General features: G+C 45.3%; 1 protein-coding gene across 8 annotated transcripts in view; it reads right to left on the bottom strand.

Moving 5' to 3' along the window:
- ERICH3 (glutamate rich 3) overlaps positions 1-22,269 on the bottom strand; it is a 132,697-nt gene that overhangs the window by 92,032 nt on the left and 18,396 nt on the right. For 5 of the 8 annotated variants that reach the window (XM_031968873.1, XM_031968872.1, XM_031968870.1 and 2 more), the window contains exons 2-4: positions 14,242-14,335; positions 7,198-7,323; positions 4,245-4,316 (exon numbers count right to left, since the gene is read on the bottom strand). In XM_031968873.1, the coding sequence (XP_031824733.1) occupies positions 4,245-4,316; positions 7,198-7,323; positions 14,242-14,335 (292 nt within the window). Of the gene's footprint in view, positions 1-4,244; positions 4,317-7,197; positions 7,324-11,016; positions 11,348-14,241; positions 14,336-18,455; positions 18,594-20,973; positions 21,487-22,269 lie in introns of those variants that run through there. The other 3 variants (XM_031968867.1, XM_031968868.1, XM_031968869.1) reach the window with 3 other exon arrangements.

Raw genomic sequence — 22,269 nt, 5'->3', positions numbered from 1 at the left:
AACTTTTCAGAGCATGTGATCCACTAACCAGTCTATAAAAATCTCTCTGTGTAAAGTGGCCATTCAGGTAATTAGCATTAAGTTAGGATTTAAGCCCAGGACCCCTCTTTTTCCAATCTAGTACTCTGAGATATGCAACAACTCTTCAACATCATGTCTTAAAAAGATCAGTTGAAGGAACTTGGGATGTTTTCCTTGGTGAAGAAAGATCCTGGGACAAAAATGATAGTGAGTCCCTTGTCACAATGAACTACAAGGAGATAATTTTCAAGCATGTGGCAAAGGGATTCCTGCTACAAAACAGAATCACCAAAATGATCACTAAGGCTTCTTCCAATTCTAAGAATTGATGATTCTAGACTATGACACTGATCACTGAGCTGACCCCTCTCATGAACATGTATATAGACTTTTACCTGACCAGCCCTTGACTCAGTGAGGCATTGTAACAAATAACAGTAGCCACCATACATAAAATGCTCAGTTGCCAAATACTTGACATGTCATCTCATTTCATGCTCACAAGCATCCTAGGAGAGAAGGGCCCTTACTATTCCTATTAGACAGATATGGAAACTGAGACAGAGAAGGATCAAGCGAGTTTCTTATAATCACAGGACTAGGAGGTGTCTGAGACAAGATTTTATCTCAGTTCCTTCTGTTTCTAAATCCAGCATTTTAGCAATACCACCTAGTGCCCCAAAATCAGCCACAAATACCAGCCCTGGCCAAGGCAGGCAAGTAGTAAGTAAAGAACTAGGGCTGAACCTCAGATCCTCCTCAACTTACCTTTCTCCATCCCTCCATCTGATCAGTCTTCAAGGCTTGCCCATCTACTAAGTCTCTCCCATGTGCCTCCTCTCAACTCACTGATCACACCCTCATCACCTCTCACCTGAACTACCTAAGGCAATCTCCTCACTGGTTCTGTGCTTTCCATTTCTTCTCTCTCCAATCCATCTTTCACATAGCAAGCAAAATCACCTTCCCCAGTCCCAGGTCTAACCTCGTCCGTCCTGCATTCCAAAACCATCCCAAACAAATCCCTTAGCCCAAGGATATCCACACTGACTCCAATGCATCTCTCTAGTCTGGCTCTGTCTTGCTCCCCCTCCCAATGCCCGTAGCCAAACTGGTTGACAGAGGCTCTCCAAAATGGAGGTAGCTGTATGTATTGCAAAGCCATCCCTAGATGCCTGGAGTGTGCTCCTCTGCCTCTGACTCTCAGAATGCACATGGCCCTCTACAGCAGCTCCTATGTCAGAACCTCTGGGGAGTTTCCCCTGCTGACCCCTCCCTCAAACTATCTTACTTGATTTGTGTGCCAATTGTATCTGATCAATAGAATGGCAGTTCCTTTAAGACAACCATAATCTATTTTGTTTTTGTCTTTGGTCGAGGAAGGGGCCTCGGTCACCAAATGGATTTAATAGATGTGGGTTGAATTGAATTGGACAACATAAAATCCCATTATACTGAAACCTTTCAGATGTGCCCTCTTTTACTAGTCTTTCTCACAGAGTTTATGGCTATAATATTAAAAGTGAATGGTAGAAGAATAGATGGAAAAGAGAAAAAGAATGAAGAGAAGGAAAAGAAGAAGAGAGGAAAGAAGAAAGAAAAGAAAAAGAATAATGATATATGAGAAATGGTATCTTGAAAAAAATCATAGAATCCCAATTAGAAGAAACCTCACAACTCATCAAGTCTAACTCGTAACTGCATAGGAAATCTCTGAAAAGGGGTCACTCAAGATGCAGGTAATGAAGGGGAAAGAAAATGTGCTATCCCTTTCTATTTTGGGGCAGCTCTAGGTGATGAAGTCATAACAGTCTTTCTGTTACTTTCCTTCACAGCTTCTAATTTGACCCTCAGAGGTCCATTGGAATAATTCATATCCCTCCTTCCATGGAAGAGCCCTTTCAATATGTGAAAAAGTTATTTATCATGGTCCCTCCTTCCCCAGCCAACTGATTGGTATTCTCCTCTTCATTCTAAAGACTTCTTCCAGTTGTTCTTATTCAGAAAGATCTAGGCCTCTTCACTTTATGGTGACCCCACTCTGGTTTCCAGTTTATCAAAATATCCTTCCTAAAATGTGACACCAAAAACTGAGTGTATGGGAAAATAAGGAGGCTGATCTCTAGTTTTAGGTGAAGATTCCAATGCTTTTTTGACCACTATATTCAAATAACTGATATTGAGTTTACAACCCACTAAAAATGCATCCAAGAGTGGAATGGGTTGTCGCAGCAGAGTGGCTCCCTCCCTTTCACTGGAGTTCTTAGGGCCAAAGTTATATGACCACTTGGGGGATCTTTACAGAACAGATGTTTTAGGAACAAGATGACTTTTGGTCTCTGCTATTCCTTCTCAAAGACTGTCATTTCATAAAATCGCCTGCTCTCTAGGTACATTTTCCCCATCATATACTTGTGAAGTTAACTTCTTGATCCTTAGTCTAGGACTTTGCATTTATTCCCATTAAATACTGTTCTCTTTAGATTTAACCCAATGTTGTAGCCTTTGGAGAACTTTTCATTACAGTTCTCCCTCTCAACAGGTGTCAACTTCAGCTTTATATCATTAACAAATCACTATCACGGTTTCTCTAACTTAATTTCAGTCTTTGGTGAATGTTGTGGTACAAAACCACCTGAGATCCTTAGGGAGAGTCCCCCTTTCCTCATTTAATTATTCAATTCAAATCAACAAATATTTATTGAGGGTTGAAATTCGCAGTAATGAGTGAAGTGAAACAAGAAAAAAAATACAAAGCAATTTGGGGGCATCAATAAGGGAAAGAACTCAAAATGTCATAAAGGGAGATGGGGCCTGACACCAGGAGGCAGCCCAGGCAAAGCTACAGACGAAGGAGTCTTGAGACTCCATGGGTGGGGAAGTGACTGCAGACCACTTTGGCTGGACTAGGTAGATGCCCCACTCTTAGCTCCTGGGATTTCAGTCCACTCTTTCATTTCACAAATGAGGAAAGAGAAATACTGAAAATACTTTCATCTTTCCATTTTAGTGATTTACATATGAGAAGAAGGCTCTGATCTGGGGGCTTTGAATGTACTCAGTGTTAGGAGTTACAAGATGTAACTTGCCTGCAGAAGCCTCGGATCTGCATCCAATATGAAACCAGCAGCCGAGTCAGCCCGGCCGAAGCCGACAGGAACCTCGGACACTCCTGGGGGCTGCTCATGCCAGGATTCTGCACAGGGAACTTGCTGCCCAAGGTCCCATGCTGGCCCCTTGAAAGAATAGTCATTGAGTCCACGTCTGTCTGTTGCCAAGTACCCGGCGCGGTCCCTGACCCAAAGGATCAGTCAGTGTATGGAAGACTTTTGCTGGATACAGCATTCCCTAATCTACCAGGAGAATCTCCTGCCAAAACCAACAACGAGGTGAGTTCTCCATGGGAATACTAACCCTTCCCAAACACTGATTCCTACTCCCTGTTTTCCCTGGCCTTCCCTTGGATAATGCCTCCTAGTGTCCACTCAAGATCACCCATCTGAAACGGCAGACTTTGCTCTTCTCCCTCGGCTCCTTATTGCCTTTTCTCTTATGTGATGCTTTCTTGGATATGGAAAGGTTCTTAGTAAAATAATTTAGTTCACACCGTTCTAGACACATCAACAAAGGCACTAACAGTTCATTTTTAAAGAATTTTATATTTCCAACCAATGTCAAAATTACAACTTGCACAAGTTTCTGATGATTTAAAACTCCTGGAGGATCTCAGGCTCCTACCAAATGTTCATTGAAACGCTTGCAACAATGCATTTTTATCTTGTCTCTATTTACTAAGAATCAGATAGGGTCGCCAGCTGGCCTGGAGGTAAAACTAACCGGGGTTCAAGCCCTCCCTCTGGCACACATGGTCCACCATGGGCAAACATGAGCTTCTCAGGGTTCTAAGCAGCTCTCTAAGCCTCTAAGATTCGGAGAAGGAACTGGCCTGCCCTGGGGAAAGGGCGTTCTTCTCTGAGGGTTCCCCACAGGGATAAAGCCACAACTGGAACCTCTCTCGCATTCCCTGTGGACCCACCAGTCAGGACTGAGAAGGGGGGTTGGGGACTGAGAGGGTCACACAATGAGAAGTCCCTCCAACAGCCCAGGCCATCAGGGGAGCAGGTCACATCAGTTGTGCACTGAGAGGAAAGCCCATCCACTTCAGCCCTGGCCACCCCAGAGCCACGGCACAAAAGGCGCTCCCCAAGTCTGCCATTCATTACCTTGACTCTCTGCACACGTTCCTTCTGAGCAGTGGCCTCCAGTCGCCTCTTGAGCTCCATTTGGTAATTGTGCTAAACAGGAGGGGCAGGAAGGGGAGAGAAATGTCCATGAGGAAATCCCACCAGACGTGACTACATCATGGAACTCTCCTCTCAAGTGATTCCCAGAGTCCTTAAGAGGATAAACATCCAAGTGGAACCTGGGAAATCCCTGATTAAAGCTGTAGGGTGTTCTTATCTTTTTCTGTTTTTAACCATCTTTCTGATAATATACTTAAGTGAGTGGGGATGGGGATGTCAAGAGGGAGAGAGAGGAAGAGAGACGAGACAGAGGGACAGAGGGAAGAGAGAGACAGGGGAGACAGAGAGAAAGAGGGAGACAGGGGAGAAGGGGGGAGGAGAGAGAGAGAGAGAGAGAGAGAGAGAGAGAGAGAGAGAGAGAGAGAGAGAGAGAGAAGACAGATAGACACAGAGAGAGATGGAGGGAAAGACAGAGGGAGATGGGAGGAAAAGAGAGTGTGAAAGAAAGACAGCAATAGACAGAGAGAGACAGAGAGAGAGAGACAGATGCAGAGGCAGAGATGGGGGAAGGAGAGAGAGCAAGAACTCTTCTCTGCAATTAATAGTCTTAGAGAGTTGCTAAAGTATTGAAAGTTTAAGTCACTGGCCCCAGATCCCAGTCAGCATGGGTCAGAAGTAGGACTGGTTTCAAAGCAATCTTTTAGTTACTAAACTTGGCTGCTTCTCATAAAGAGACAGAGAGACACAGAGACAGGGAGACAGATTCAAAGATAGATCAGTGATGGAGAATGCAGAGACGAAGGTCCTGGTTAAAATTCACACATGTATAGGCTTATTTAAGCAAATATTTACTAGATGCTCCCTGGGTACCAGGTACCATGCCCAGTACCAAGCGTGCAAGGACCAAGTGGGGCCACGCTTGCTCCTTTAGGGCACTGTGTATTGGGCAATGTGAGCATCTCCAAGTATGTCCAAAAGGGAACAAGATAAAAGCACTAAAAGCTTTGGGGGAGGGAGGAGATGGTCTCTGACTTCAGGTCAAAGGAACAAGTGGGACGGGGGTTCATTGACAAGAAATAGTAAGAGGGTCTGGCTGGCTGGTAAGAAATAATAGGAGAAGATGGAAGTAATATGCAATAAAGGTGGGAAGATATAGAGACAGAATGCTAGTTTATATTTCAGTATTTTAGTTAAGCTGTTATGCTGTATTTAAGAACTTTTCATTAAGGATTTTATTTATTTTTATTTAAGTACTTTTCTATAGCCATTACATAGGTTTATATTTTAAGTACTTTTATTTATGTTATATATAAGGACTTTTCTATAGCCTTTACAGAAAGTATTTTATTTAAATTGTTATATTTTAGCCTTTTTTCTATAGCCTTTATATAGGCTTATACTTTAAGTACTTTTCTTTGTTGTATATATATGTACTTTCTATAATCTTTTCATAAATTATATATTTAAGTACTTTTACTTTGTTATTATATAATAGTTAAGTACTTTTCTATAGTCTTTTCATAGACTATATATTTAAGTGCTCTTACTTTAAGTTATTATATAATAGTTAAGTAGATTTAAGTACTTTTACTTGACTATATAATAGTTAAATACTTTCTGTAATCTTTTCATAAAGTATATATTTTAAGTACTTTAAGTTATTATGTAATAGTTAAGTACTTATCTATAGTCTTTTCCTAAGCTATATGTTTAGGTATTTTTACTTTAAGTTATAGAATAGTTAAGTACTTTTCTATAGACTTTATATAAATATGTGTATGTGTGAGTGAGCGTGTGTGTACCACTTTATTGTCCTGGTCTCAATTTTATCATTTCTAAAGTGAGGGAGGCAGATTAAATGACCTCAAAGGCTCTCCTATCTCTAAGGCAATGATCTTAATTTCTTTTGTGGCTTCATTTTTTTGGATGAGGGCGGCTCAGTTCTCAGTGTTTAAGACACAAAGTGGTTATTACGCTACACGATCCCACTCTCTGGCCAGCTCCATGACGCTACCCCGAGGCAGCGGTGGGCTGCTTCTGTCAGAGGGTTTCCATGGCTGAAACACAAATAATGAAGCCCCTGGTGTTGCTTCTCGATTTTAAACAAAAGCCTTCTTTTTACTCAGACAAACTCGACACCTGGAAACATACAAGCTATACTCAGGACGTGGAAAACAAACAGGGACACTGTATCTTAACAGAAGACTTGCTAGAGAAGAATATTGAAGGTTTCCTCAGTGCACTGGCACTGTGACAATAATTCAGACCAGCAGTTATATATATTTAGGATTCTTTTATAGGCAATTCTAGAGTCGTTCATAAATGTTGACTGAATTCCCCAGGTCAACAGCTTTATGAGCCAGTGCTTCTGATTTACTGCTCCGTGGTCCAGTCAAGAAGTGATGTGCTTTCTCCCAGAGATTAAAATGTTGTCGATGCTAGAAACTACAAGTTGCTTGGGGCAAGGCCGAAGCACTTTATCACATTAGTTGGATACGCCACTAAAAATGTCATGACAGATAAAGGACACGTGTAGAGTGTTCAGGGGCGAATGTGGTTGGGCAATATGGCCTAAAGGAGAAGGGCACAGGAGGGGATGCACGGCAGGGCAAAGGGAACAATGGGAATGGAATCCAAGTTCTGGTTTCAGATCTCTGGCATTGCCCGCCTAACTGACTATGGGCAAGAAGCCACAGGGATGTTGTACCTCTGTTTTCTCCTGTGTGAAACAGGGATAATGATCCCTAAAACAGCTCCTTTTTCCCAGGTTTTTTGTGAAGCTCCAAGCTGCTTCAGTGAGCTTTCAAAGAGCCATAGAATTGTCATTTTATTATTGATGGCTAGAAACAGAGAAAAGTCCTTTTGCTTACAGCAATAGACTTTAAAACGGAAACACTAAGTGAGTAAATATGAATAAAAAAACAATTTTTACCTCCATTTCAAGGATCTTTTTGAATATAGCATAAGCTAAGTATTCTCTGGTGAATTTTTGGTGGTCCTTCCTCATGATGTTCTGTCTGTATTCTTTCTCAGAGAGTATTCTTCCACTTCTTGAGATCTGCAATGAAGAAACAAGATACCTGTATAGAAAACCCCAGCACACACACACACACACACACACAGAGAGAGAGAGAGAGAGAGAGAGAGAGAGAGAGAGAGAGAGACAGCGCACTTGCATACTGTAGGAGAGACAGGTGGTTTCTAAGTGGAAAGAAAAGAACAATAGTTGATAAACTTTCACTGTCAATGAATATTTCATCAGCCAAGAAGAAAGAACAAAGATTGGGGTCCTCTCATTTCCTCCTCATTCTGAGGCTGGCCAGGTGGTATATTACAAATCTGCCGCTGGGTTTTCATTTGCTCAAACATGTTCTCCTGATGAGCCTGGGTATTCTTTGTACCAACCATCCTTCCTGTCACCATCCCCATAAGAAAAGGTGATTTTACAAGAGCACATTGGAAAATAAACAAAGCATGTTGTTGCAACATGTGCACATTCTTGCAAAAGTTCTAAGTTCCACTAAGCATTTATTAAACTCCCATTATGTACAAAACATAAGCTCGTGGTTTATAGCTAAGAGGACCATCTCAAGAGTGAGGAAGACATCGGCTCAAGGTCAGTCTGATCTATACTGGCTGAATGACTCTGGACAAGTCACTCAGCTCAGGGACAATTCTCTGAGACCGCATATAAATGGCAGAGCCGATATGTGTTGTGTGTGTGCATTGTACATGTATGTATGAATGTACATATGTGAGGAGATGGGTATGAGTAAGCGTGTTTGGCTACAGATTTGCACATGCACATATGTGTGCATACCTTTGATCATCCTACTACACACACATATAAGAAATTCACCAGATACTCTTAGACCGAAGGCTAAATCTTAGGAATAAGACCCCAAATAGATAAAACGTTTTAAGTTTTCCAAAGCACTTTGTGCAAGTGATTTTACTGGAGCCTATTAAAGGCCCTATTGGGTACGTACCAGAGGTTTTTTTGCCCCCACATTCAGGCGAGGAAACATATTCCCGAGATGTTAAATGGGTTTCCAAAGATCACACAGCTAACTGGTGTGGGAGGCAGCTTGTATCATACCGCCTCTCTAGAGTTATGGAAACTATTGCCGTCTAGCATGGGGAGGAAAGATTCGATTTTATCCATTTGGATGCAGAGGAGAAAAGCAGAAATAGGGTGAAAGGATCAAAGAGACCAATTTAGGCTGGATACTGGAAACTCTTCCTATAGATTAGGACTCCTCAAAGGGCAATGGGCTCCCCTTCTTGCAGGTCTTGAGGTTGAGCCTGGATGACCACTCGTCAGGTAAACAACAGTGCACATAGGCACTGAATGAAATCCAATGAGAATATCAGTAGGCACTACATAAATGCACACTGTTAGCTGGCTAGATAGTGACTGGGATCCCTTCCAACTTTTACTATCTCTGGTTTTAGGCTCAGCAATGGCAGGGGAGATGTCCTCCTCCTCCAGCAACCCTATCCTGAGGAAATGCGGGTCCCAGAAAACATCAAAAGAAATTAAAGGCTCTGGGTGAGTGCTGATGATATATCAAGACAGTGAAAATCAGTTCTTGCCCTCAGGAAGCTTACTTTCAATTAGAGGTAAATTACTAGTTGGTTCAGACTGTTTAATTTTTTAAATAACTTTTCAGTATCACACTTAGTAATTTTCCTGCCTTGGTAAATATAAAATATAAAAAATTGTAGTAATTTTCCTGCCTTGGTAAATATAAAATATAAAAAATTGTAAAAAGCTAAGATAAGCTGGAGAAGAAGGGGTCCAAGAGTCACATAAGATGAGAAGCTATGGATAGCTTTTCACATACATGAGAAGCTATGGAGAGCTTGCCAGCTACACTGATGACAGAGGCTAGCCACAGTGATGAGATCACAAATCCACTGAAGAATGCTGTCCGGGGTGGGGGGTGGGGGGGGTCCAGATTCCCAGAATCCTAGACTCAACTGAATCCAGAGTTAAGAGAGCCCCAGGCTGCCTGGTCCACTCCATACCTGGCAAGGACTCTCCTCTTCAACAGCTCCAACATGCAGACAATGCTTGGAGACTTCCAGTGGGGGACCCCCAGCTCATTCTACTTTTGGACAGCTCCAACGGTGAGAGTCAAGATTCTGAAGCCCACTTTGATTGCATAATAATGCAAGTGCAGGCGGAACAAGCCCAAGAGATTGGTCTGAAACCATGTAACCCCTTCCCCAAATGTAGTCTAGAGTCTTTCTCAGGTCTAGCTTTAGGTGGATGGCTACTTGCAACCCCATCATTCTGCGATTCTATAAAATAGGCAAGAATCAGTGACAACTCTGAGGCTTTAAGTCTAAATACCTGGGAGAATGGGGGTACCGCCTATAAAATTAAGGAACTCGGGAAGGTCTAGAGCGTAAGATGAGAGATAATGAGCTATGTTTGGGCAATGTTGAGTTTTCAGAACCAGCAGGGCATTTACTGTCAATCAAGCCATTAGAAAGCAGGAGGAGAACTTAGGAAAGCATGGGAGTGGGTCAATAGATTTGGGGCCTGTCTACATACACTTGTGATGAGTGAAGCCCCAGAATCATGAGGGGTGCCCTGGAGAACAGAGGGCCCAGATTTAAATTCTGTCTCTGCCCCTAATCACCAGTGTGACTTTAGTCAAGTTATTTAAACTCTCCATATTTCTCATTTATAAAATATGAGGTTTAACCTAGATGGCCCCCCAATGTCCTTTTCCAGTCTATCTTTGGGTACGATTGCTCAGAAATGGTGGAGGAAGAAAAGAAAATAGGCAGCCAGCCCCAGTTACGGGATGGGCACACTCATCAAACAGCCAGTAAACACTTATTAAGTCCCTCCCATGTGCCATGAATTGTGCTAAGTGATAATCATATATCAGAAGGAAGAAGATGAAGTAGTTGAAGAAGACCTGGAAGTCTGAGAAGAAAACAGAGATAGGGAGAGACCAAAAGGAAGAAGGGGTCTTAGAAGGCAAGGGAGGGGAGACGATCAGCAGCATCAGAGCAATAGAAAGGAGGAGAGGAGTGAAGACTAAGCTCAGGTAGAACAGTGGGGAAGGAGATGAAGAGTAAGTCCAGGTAGAACAGTGGGGAAGGGGATGAAGACTAAACTCAGATAGAACAGGGGAGATTGCAGCCAGAATTATGTTACCGAGGGTCTGGATGAAGGGAAGGGGTGGGGAGCCAGAGCTTAGCCGGCTCACCTTCCCTCCATCTCTCACATCCTGCCTGAGACCCTCCTCTCCAAAGAGTTGCCATCCCTTCCACTACTTCCCCTCCACCATGGACTCAGGTCTTTCTGCCATTTTATCCAGCCTCACAGAATGTTCTCCAGACCCGAATAGAGTCGTCCAAATGGGGCTGCACTGGGCAGAGCCAGGGGCTGTCACCTCCCTCCTCCTGGATGCCTGCCTCAACTCCCTCACCCCAGATTCTACATGCCAGCCACCACTGCATATTGCCGTTCTGGGTCACCTCCCACCATGACCAAAGCCAACGATGTTCTCGAGCAAACTTGTCTAACTGTTCTCGAGTCCATCTGGTGCAGGGGGGGCTTTCCGGATCCGAGCCCGAGACTGAGCTCTATTACATTCCGCCTTACTCGATCAAGCTCAGCGTCTGCCCTGCAAAGGTCCCTTTGAACACCACCTTCCTCATTGGGGCGTCCGGCTCCCCGTCCGTTCCCTTCCCCGCTCTTGGCCACCGTCGGACACGATGCACGTACCCTCTGTGTCTTGGTCCACGTCACGGAGAAAGGTTAAACAGCTCAGAGCCCCACACAGGTCCGAGCATGCTCCACTGGAGACCTCCCGAGGTGCCATGGAGCCATGAACGCCTGACGATGATGAGTCTGGTCATCGAGCCAGACCCAAGTCCATCCACGAAGTGAGCTCCTATCTCTCTCTCTTTCCTACAAGGGCGCCTTGAGAGGCTTTGGCCAATGCTGCCATCAAATCCCGGTAAACTCTCTGGTTCTCCCTCGAGCTAACGCTAGCCATCCTGCCCAGAGAAGGAAAGGAGGGGAGTCTGGGATGACCCGCTCTGGAGAAAGCCATGGTGGCTCTTGGCGGTCACTGCTTCTTTCCCTGTAGCTTTACTAGCCCTCCCTCATACATTCTAGAACTTTGGGAGAAGTTGAAGTCAAGATCATTGGCCGATTGTTTTCAGGTTCTATTCTCTTCATCTTTTTTCTCCCAAAATTAAGATTTTTCCCCCATTCACAGTCTTCCCAGTATCACTGATAGCGGCTCACCCCTTATATCTTGGGTGAACTATCTTGGGCTCCAAGGCTTCAGAGATTGTGGCCATCTAGTCCAACCCCCTCATTTCAGAGCCGAGGAAACTGAGGCACAATGACAGTCATTTCCACAAGGTCCAATCAGGCAGGGATCGTCAGAGAAGGAGAGTAAACCGACCCCCATCGCCCAAAAGGCTTAGTTTCTTGGGCCACTAGATCTGATTCATCGGCGGCAGCTCGGGGCCCTCTTCACGATGGCCCCACCTCCCCTTTAGCCGGGTTTGTTCTGCTTGGCCAAGTCCCCGTGTCCTTCACACAAGTGAAACAGGAGTGTGCTGCCCCCGCCTAGCCATCTCGGGGCCTCCCTCTTCTCCCCCAGTAGAAGCAGAGATGCCCTTTGGCCGTCTTTCTTCCCAGCAGCCTAACTCCTTCTGAGCTTCAGTACCTCCGACCCATGACTTTCCAAGATAGGATTTAAACTCAGCTTTTCTTGTGGTCTAACACACCATCCATTAGGAAACCTAACTGCTCAAAGAGTTTATTTAACTTCCTCAAATTCAAACTGTTTCCTCATCTGTAAAAGGGAGAGAATATTATCTCTGTAACTACCTCACAGGGTTATAGTGGAACTCAACTGAGATAATGTAAGCATTACAGAAGTGTCGATTAACAAATTAAATTAAAATTTATTAATGAGATTATTCCAATGCTTTTAATGTGTTTACTGTTATGGGTGAAAGGTAGTCCCTTCACAGTATACATATTGACTTCCCTACACAAGATGGCTTCTGAAGTCCCTTCTAGCTCTGTCTCTGAGCCTGAGCTTCCTCATCTGCAAAATGAAAGGACCCTGAAGCTGCCCCTGAAGGTTCCGCCACACTCCTGTGACTTGAAAAGCAGGGACTGCCCATTGTGTGCCCCATGATGGCTCATGCTTCATGATCCCTATGGAACCAGAAGGAAGGAAGCCATCACATTTTGTAGACTTCAGGAAACTTCAGGAGCAAAGTCATCTCCTTGAAGGTACAGAGGGAAAGAGTATCCTGTGAGCTAACCTGAGGAGGAAAGGTCAAAAAAGGGTGGAAAAAGGAAAGAGCTAAGAAAAGAAATGGGGCAGGGTCTTAGGGGACCCCCACAATACCCAGAAGCAACACAAGAAGAATACAAGAGACAGCAACTGTAGACCAAAGGACGTCATCAAAGAAATGGGGGACCAGAAGAGGGACGGTCTTGTGACAAGGAGACAGGAGAAGCACTGTGTTGCTACCGCCACCATGATAGAAGCCCACAGGGCAGGCCCCCAGCATGTTCGGGGGCTCACAGAGACAAAGGCACACAAGATGGGCAGGAATGGCTGGGCTGCCCTCCTCACATTGGATGGAAAAGTCCTATCCATTCCCTACTTTGTCCCTTGGCATTTTCACACTTAAGGAGAGCAGAATGAAGAGCCCCTTCAGTTTTGTGAGACAAATTCAGCTGAGTTTAAAATGGTGAAGAACTTGACCCGTGAGTCACCATCAGTGATGAGACCTTGGGACCCATCTTGTTGGAGAAGAATGGAAACCAGTGTAGGACCGTGTGAGGCAGGAATTCCCCTGGGATTGGGTGCCAGAAGGAAAAGGAAACACCTCTCCAATAGCTCCGTATTTGAACTCATTATCCATGCTAAATCAAGGCTAAGTTTAGTCAGTTCTAAATTGTGGAAGGACTGTTGTCACAGGATCACACCCCTAGGTTAGAAGGAACATTGGAGGACCCAAGGCTCCATCTTCTTGTTTTACTGAGGAGACTCACGTTGCCCAAGGCCCCTCAGATGGGGAGAGAAGCGATATGGGAACCCCAGTCCTTGACCCACAATATTGCGCCCAGTCTACTATTCCGCATGATGGGTGCCTTCCATGGCTTAGCTCTGGTTTCTGCTGCTAATGAGAAAGGAAGGGAAGCGTGTTTTCTTGGCTGCTATAAGAGAGCCTTGGAAGTCAATGCTTTGGACCAGTGGTCCTCAAACTTTTGTTCTCAATATCTTTATCCTATTAAAAATGATTGAGGATCTGTCTAAAGAGTTTATATGGTTTATAGTTATAGATATTGATCACATTAAAAATAAAAACGAATTATTTGTAGACTCTCTGAAAGGATTTCAGAGATTCCCAGGATGCTCTGGACCACACTTTGAGAACTACTGCTTTGAGAACCACTGCTTTGGATGATGGTTCCTTCAGTAACTGAACCCAGGCGATCCCACTTCTCCCAATGCTTTGGAAAATGCTTCTTTGCATCAAGTGGCTTGGCTTTGCTTTTCTAGAGTCTGTGTGAACTTCCTTACAGGATTTGTCTCCTGAGGTAGTGAAGACTCAAGTCTGGATACACAGGCCTGCTTAATACCGTGTGGAAGATGAATATACACATTGCTGGTCACAAAGCAATGCTCCTGATGGGGAATGATCCGGGCCCATCATGTAGCTCCTCCACCAACCTAGCCTATCCTTTCCACCATTAAAGCTTGCCTTCTGCCCTGGAAGCAAGTCATCCTTGGCCCATCCTCCCCTTCGCCTACCTCTGCCCACCATCATCACCTCTCCTCTCTTTTAACTAGATCTCGCCTCAAACAGACCTCGAAGATTGAAGAGAAGCTGAGAAAACGAGCGTCACTTCAACCTGAAACGACACGAGCTCCCAAGAAGACAAAGGGAGAAGGAACTGAAGACTTACCAGCCCTGCTCTCTGAAGATGCCTCCTGATTCTTATATTGCTGAAGTAGCCCACAAGATGTTTGTCTGTTAGACTGTTGTATGTTGAAAGTGGCCTGAAAAGGTAAAAACAAAATATAAAGTTAGTATCGTGAGATTCGGGTGGATAAGAGACTGCGTTTTTTAAAAATCTCCAAATGGAGCCTCTGAGCTCTGGCTTCAAGAAGCGGTCCTTCATTGTTCCAGTCCATCAGAGACATTCTCCTGTTCCCATTGCCTCCGAGAGGCCATGAGGGTCTTGCCTCCATCAAGCGTTGCCCAAGGTCCATTCCTCAACTCGCCAAAGGAATACACTATTCTGATTTCTTTTGAGTCAGCTGGGCTCTTAAAGGTCAAAACACAAGCTTCTTTTCCATTACTTAAAGCGGTGCCATTGTGGCTTGTGAGGACCCTAACGCTGAAGACCTTTCAACTAAATAAATAGGATTCACACCTGCAACCTTAGACCTATGGACACATTCATCCCAGCATTTACTGGGTTTCCAGGCATTGTTGCCAGATCGTGAGGACGCAAAACAAAAATGAACATCCATCTCTCCCAGCCCCCAGTTCCCCACTAAAGTGAATGATTTTGCCTCAGTATGATGATCTTTGGCTAGCCTGCCCCACTCAGTGCCATCCTCCAGTCTGCAAGCTGGCTCCCCTCACCTTGGCCAGTTCGGAATAATTCCCTCCTTCCTCCTTCCTGGCTCCTTTTCCCACCTGCCTCACCTGCAGGTGGAAGACCCCACCTAAATGGCAGCCATCAAGTCACACAAGTTGATGGTATCAAATCTCAATCGGGCTTTCTTTGCAACTGAGCAGTCTTAATCCTTACCAATTAAGTCTCCATTCCAATCCCCACAGCAGCTGCCCCAAATCTTTTTTCTCCTGAAGCCTGCCAGGATACTTCCACCTTCCATCCTCCATCCTAAGGAGTCTGCCTCATATTTCACTGAGAAAATGTGGTCATCCACCACTGGGTCCACGTTCTTCTCATAATTCTCATAAGTCACAATGTCCATTCTCTAAAAATGAGGTGGAATTTCTTCTTACATGTAACCTTGTCCCTGCCGTCCCTTCCCATCTTCTCTAGCCAGCTGTCCCCACCATCAGCCTGACTTGGGATACTCTTCAGTCTTGCTTTATCTACTGGTTGCTATCCCACAGCCTACAAAGAAGCCTCAGATTCCCTTATCCTGAAAAATAAATCCTCTTTGGATCATCCCAGCCTCTTGAGGGGGTTCTAAACTTTTCTTATTCAAACCCTAGAAAATGTGATCCATTGTCCCTGCCTATACTTCCTCTTCCTACGCTCTCACTCATTTCTCATTCAAATGAAAACATTCCCTCCAAATTGAGCTTTTAACTGTGAAATCCAATTTTCTTTGCTCAGTCCTCTTCCTTCTTAATCTCTCTGCAGCATCCTGGACTCACATTTCTCTCTAGGGATCTGTGACAAAGGCTCTCTGGGCTGCCCTCCTTCCATCTTCTGTGGGATATCACCATCCATTTCAACCTAATTCAGTGTGAATGTACTTCAAGGCTCTGTCCTGAACCCTCTTTTTCTTTTCTCTCATAAGCCTCCCTATCTTTAATTATCATCTCTATACAGATCAATCCCAGATCTATGAATCCAGTCCTGGTCTTGGTCTTGAGCTACAATCCTGATCAACAACTGTTGTCTAGTAGACATTTCAAACATCTCAAGCTCAGCCATGTCCCAAAATGAACTCATTCTCTCCCCTTCTGCACCCATCCCATTTTGGTATTCCCCCATTTTTGTTGAGGGCACCAACATTCCCAGTCATCCAAATTCCCAGTCTCTTAAGACTCTTCCATCTCCCTCCTTCCACATATTATTAGTTTCCAAATTTTGCCTCTACAAAAGTTCTTCCATATGTCCAGCCCCCTCCCAATATTCTGGCCTTCATCACCTCCCATTCTGACTTTTGCTCTAGCTTTCTAATTGTGTCTCTAAATCATCTCCCTTCACACTCTGCCACAGTGGCTAACGTGACTATATCTGACCATGCCCTCCTCCTCTCAAAAAATCTCAGTACCTCTGGATCAAAACAAAATCCCCTTGGTGGCATTTAAATTCCTTCCCAATTTGACCCCAAACAACAAGGATAACATAAAGTCCTCTGTTTAGCATTTGAAGATCTTCCTCAACCTTCTTCCCGCTTCTCAGATGTGATAGCGTCTATCTCATGACTAATGACCATAACTGGAATGCACTTCCCGATCATACGATTCTCTCCAAACCTCCTTCAAGTCTCAGTTGAAGAGCAACCTCCCATATGACACATTTCTTGGTTCTCCTTCCAGCTGGTAGCACTTGCTCCCTTGTATGTATATTGACTATATTTTGTATTTACTTTATATATAGATATAGATATAGGTTGTTTCTTCTGATGAAGCATAAATTCCTAGAGAGTAGGAACTGTTTCATTTTGTTTTTTGTATCTTAAGCACCTATAATAACTCCTGGAACATAGGAGACATTTAATAGATAACCCAACCATATCATCCAACTTATTAAACTGAGAGCTGGACGAGTCAGTGGAGGTCAATTAACTCCCCCTCCTTTTAACCTTTGAGCAAATTGCCACTGAGAGAAGTTCAGTGCTATACCCAAAGTCACTCAGCTAGCTAGCAGTGGATCTGAGATCTGGATCCAGCTCCTTGGATGATAAATGCAACACTTCCTTTCCATAGGCTAATCCCTCCATCTACATCCAAAATTCCATTTGGAGACCTTGTTCAACAGGTCATCATCTCACTCATATCTCATCAGTCCCTTCCTTCCCCCAACCAACAATTGAGCTCATCTCCATAATTCTTGATCTCAAATAATAGGAAATGGAGTTTCTTTTGACACTGATGGAATATTGATGGAGCTCTTCAGTCTTCACTTATTAGGTCTTCATAGCATCCCTGAAAGTGATCATCCTTCCAATTTGAGAAGCCATGTATTACAAGTCTGAGGGGCTCAAATTTACATCTCCTGTCCTCTGGCCCCAGTTTTTCTCCAGGGTCATACTTCCTCCTCTCTTTTAGCCCTTCATTGTGACAAGTATTAGCCAAGCACTCCCTCCACGCCAGGTGTCTGCACTGTACCAGGCTCTAAGGATACCAACCAAGACAAGATCTAGATCTAGACAAGATGCTAGATCTAGAAGGGGAGGACTCAGAGGTCTCATAGTCCAACCTTCTCATCTGACAGTTGAAGAACCTGAGTCCTAAGAACATTAATTGGGTCAGCTAGTTGGTGCAGGGGATAGAGCACCACCCCTGGAGTCAGGAGGACCCGAGTTCAAATCTGGCCTCAGACACTTAACACTTCCTAGCTGTGTGACCCTGGGCAACTCCCTTAACCCCAATTGCCTCAGCAAAAAACAAACAACTCACTTAATCCCAATTGCCTTAGCAAACAAACAAACAAAAAGAATATTAATCAACTCTCCCAAGATCACAGAGAGACAGGACAAAGTCCATGAGAGCCAGCATTCTTTCCTCTGCTCTCTCTTCCCTTCAGAGAGTTTGCATTCTACTGGAGGAATGAGGCAGGGACAAAGAAAAGCAAAGACAAAACAATCTAGAGAGACATCAACAACCAAGGATCCAAGAAGGAAGGCTTCCTGGAGGAGGTGGCCTGGGAAGTGAGCCTTGAAGGGAGCTAGGAATTTCAATCAATCAATAAGCATTAATTAAACACTTACTAGATATACAACAAAACAAAGCATCCCTACTTTTTAAATTCTAATAGGACAGAACATAGGAGAGACATTCTAGAAATTCAAAAATATTAAGTGGTGAAAGGCCTGCATTGCCATCAGTTGCCAAGAACGTAAGTGAGGGGGAGAATAGTGTATGTGAAGTTTGGAGAGAAAGGCCATTAGCAACGTACGTCCATTGTGGTCTACTCTAAAGACTGAGCCACCTCAGCGTGCTCCCGTCCCTCGGGCTCCCAACCTAGGAGTCATCCCACATCCCATATGAATCTGTTCCCTCAAAGCTGCTTTCCCCTAAATCCAGTCATCCCTTGTCTATCCTCATCCCAACAGAGCTCTCCTCTGGATCTGACTCTGGTGAGGACAGGATGGGAGACAGAATGTTGGCCCCATCCTCAGGAAGCCCTGGGGCCAGATCCCACCTGAGCCCCTCACTGACACATGGGCCACATCACTTAACTTCTCTCTGTTTCATCTGCCAAATGATGGTATGGCCTCTGAGGGCCCTCTTAGGATGGAACCGATGGTCTTCTAGTCAGCTCCTCATTCTTCAGGTTCCCTCCTCTTCTGCCTGTGATGACCCTGCACTCTGCCCCTTTTATGGGCTCCACCCCCTAATTCTGAGCATTCAGGTCAGACCTGGTCTCCCCCTCTATAGCCTCATCCATTCCCATGGCTTCAATTATTACCTCCATGTGGATGACTCCCAAATCTACATGGGTCTCCAGACCTGAATTTTCAAGGGGTTCAGCAGAGGTTTCCACCACACAAGCTAACCCCCCACCTCTTCTCCTCCTTTCCCAGAGGGTTGTTATTGGCACAATATTCCCAGGTTCTAAACCTCAGTCACCTCCAACTTTCATTCCCAATCCCCTATTAGTTGCCCAGTCCCCCCATTCCTGCTTCCATAATAACCCATCAGTCTCCTTCCTCCATCGTGCAGCCACCATTGTAGCTCAAGAATGAGCTGGAACAGAGTCAAGGCTCTCATTCACCTTGGCCCGGAGGAAGCCAGCAGCCTCCTTATCGCAATCCCCATGTCCAGTTTCTTCTAGTCTAACCTGACCCTCACCCAGCTTCCAAGTGAAACCTTCCTAACCTTGCTAACTCTCGACTCTGATTGGGCCACTTGCTGGATGCAGCCCGAGGTCGGTCGCCTCGCTAACCAAGCTGCCGTAACTTGGATTCAATGCGCCTCTCCGTCCGACTTTTCCCTCCTCCCTTCATGGAACCGGGTTTCCTGGAAAACCCGACCCATTTGCCATCTCCTAAACATGTCACAGACTCCCTACTTCTGGGCTGTGAACAATACCCATGCTCAGGCTGTGCAGAAAGTGTCCCATTTGAGGTCTGAGACCTTGGGCAGGGATGAGGGTCCTCCCTACCCTGTAGCCCAGCTGGGACTTCACCCAGTGTCCCGCTCCAGACACACTGTGCACTCGAGGAAAGAAGGCTGAGAGCGGCCGGATAGTGTCTGGAAGTGGCCGGGCAGTCATGCAGCTCACGGCTGAGCCACGATATGAGGCCGGGGAGCACTTAATGGAAGAGATCGAGCACAAGCTTCCCGCTTAGGAAAGGCCTTCCTGGGGCGACTGAACAAACGGATTGCGGGTACTCAGGTTGTGCTTTGAGCACTTTACAAATAGAATTTCATTTGTTGACACTATTGTTATCTCCACTTTACAGATGAGGAAACTGAGACGGGCAAAAGTTAGGTGCCATGTTTAAGGCCACAAGTGTCTAAGGCTGCATCTGAACTCAGGTCACCCTAATTCCAGGTCCTGCAGTTTATCCCCTTCCCCTCCCAACTGCCAACGCATTTCTCAGGGGTCAACCGTGAAGGGCAATTGGTCAGGAAGGTCCGGATTGAAGACCAGCTCGCACACCTCTCACTTATGTGGTCCCTGAGAGGTCTCCAAGATGATGCATCTTGCCGGGAGTGAACAGGGGGGAGTTTCCTCCCCTGGGAAGTCTCCGTGCCAATAAAAACAAAAGCCCAATTCCTATCTCTATCTCCAAGTGCTTATTATGTGCCAAGGAGACAAATGATAAAAAAGAAGTCCCTGCCCTCAATGGGCCTCCATTCTCGGGACTGGCCTTCCTCGCCAATGCTAGCCCGGGAACTGCTGGCTCGCTCCGTACTGCTTTCTTGCTACAATGGCGGATTACCTCGGGTCTGCTGCCCTCGGGTCTACCTGGGATCTCCTACGGCCTTGATTGAAGAAGCCAGGCCAGAGTCTGGCAGGACGAGACGCCTCGGGACAGAGCTGAGCTACTCCTCCAAGCTCAGGCTCTCGGGAGTTGCTCTTTTGGTCTAGATTCTGGGCAACAGGGGCTAGCACCGTTTTACCACGACCACCTAGCTTTTTAAAGACATTGGAATGGCCCGTGAGCCCCGGTGACAAGCTGAGGAGGTGTGGGTAAAGCAAGTGCATCATCATTCCCATTTTACAGATGGGAAAACCAAAGCTAAGGCTTCCCTAAAGTTACAGAGCCAGAGAACAGCAGGGCCAGAACCTGGGTGTGAGTCTCTCATTTTTCCTGGTCTAGGGCATTTCCCTCTGCTCTTTCTCCTACTCTGCTTCCAAGAGGGTAAGCCTTCCAAATTTGTATTTATCTAGAAAGTGCTCCCGGTTCCATGGAGCTCCAGAGAACAGCTGCCTTTGTGTTCTTCTCAAAATGTCCAAGAGCCATATTTCCAGGAAGCCTGGAGCTCACCTCGTACAGAGAAAGAAGTGGTTCTGAGGGGGTGATCTGAGTTGGAACAGGAAGAAAGGTCCCATCGGGCCAGTTCAAAGTGGTAACATGTGCTCAGGCAGCAGGAATAAATCCTCCCACGAGCTCTGTCTGGGGCTGGAGTGATGTGGGCACCCCTAGAACCAGCAGCAGACAGCGGGGAGGAGTTCTTAACCAGCCCGCTGGCCTGGGCGCATGGACAAAGCTTTCCTGCCACTGAAAGGTCCCCCTTTGCTCCTTACCCTTTTCTATTTCTCAGAATATCTTTTCAGTTGCTCATCTGCAGGAAGGTGAGAAGGTGTCCTTCAATAATAACAATCCTGATTCCACGGCTCACAGGCTTGTAAGAGAAATCATCAATGTACTGTGATAGGATAGACTTGGCCGTCTCTTTTCCTGACTCAATTGTCTTAATCTTTTTGCAAAGTCATGTAAACAGGAATGCTCAAGGGCTGCTTAAAGAAAGGGGACCAAGAAGTCAGGACTCGCCCTGAATGGAGGCCTAAGCTTGCACAATGTCCTTATGCTTAGACAATATTTTCTTTCTTTGAGATGGTCTTGAAAGTAGCATTCACAAAAGAGGTCCCCCAAAATCCTCTTGCCCAACACTGGCCCCTCTCAAATCCTCTACCCTGCACCTTAGTTCTTTTCTCTACTACTCTTATCAGTGGGCTAAGGGATCATAACTGTTAAAAAATCTACAGCAATAAGTCAAGAGATCTCTTCCCCAAGGCTACCCCCTCCCCCCCATCTGCCCATCCTTTAATCTGGCCCCAAAAATAGATTTCCATGGAAACCCAAGTAAAAGGAAAGGCTTCATCATCATGGCCATCATCAATAGACATTTATTGAGCGCCCACTGTGTCCAAGGCATTGTGTTAGGGGCTGAGCAGCCAGAAAGAAGCATGAGACAGTAGGTTTATGAGATGACAGGTATACATAAACTGGAAACTGTAGCCAACTAAATAATCACCTGATCCAACTACCTGGTTTCTTTGAGATGGGACTTCCTATTAATTGATCCTTTTTTTTTTAGATCTGAGAAACGGAAGTCATTACTCCTTTTTTTTTCAATATCTATTTCATTTTCCTTTTAGTCAAGAGTCAAAACACTTAGGTCTATCCCAGCTCCCTCCAACCAGAGAAGAAATGGACGTCTCTGGACTTGGGACTCCTCATTTGTAAAAGAAGGTGGGACTCAGCTCATCCCCACTCTGCCGCACTCGTGGCTCTGACCACCTATGAGGGCAGACCTGCTTTAGAACTGATCTCAGTACACATCCTCCCCACAAAAATAGTAAGTTCTCCCAGTGGCAGCTCGGGCATCAGCCATAGACACGCTAGGTGCTTGGCGAGGGGTTTTCGGCCTCTGTCTTTTCTGTTTCCTACTTTGGTAGGAAGTTGGCAACGAGACAAAATAAGGTGACCGTCCCCAAAGTAGCTCATCCCTGCTGGGCAGATTGCGGTTGTACAGGCTTGATGAGACCCCTTTTAGCAATTCTTTCCTCACCTTTTCGTCCTCGAAAGCCCCATTTTGG

This window comes from Sarcophilus harrisii, chromosome 4 (genome assembly GCF_902635505.1).
Source record: "Sarcophilus harrisii chromosome 4, mSarHar1.11, whole genome shotgun sequence".
Classification (NCBI taxonomy): Eukaryota; Metazoa; Chordata; class Mammalia; order Dasyuromorphia; family Dasyuridae; genus Sarcophilus; species Sarcophilus harrisii.
The sequence above is the reverse complement of the archived record's forward strand: the minus strand, read 5'-3'. Positions and strand labels throughout refer to the sequence as shown.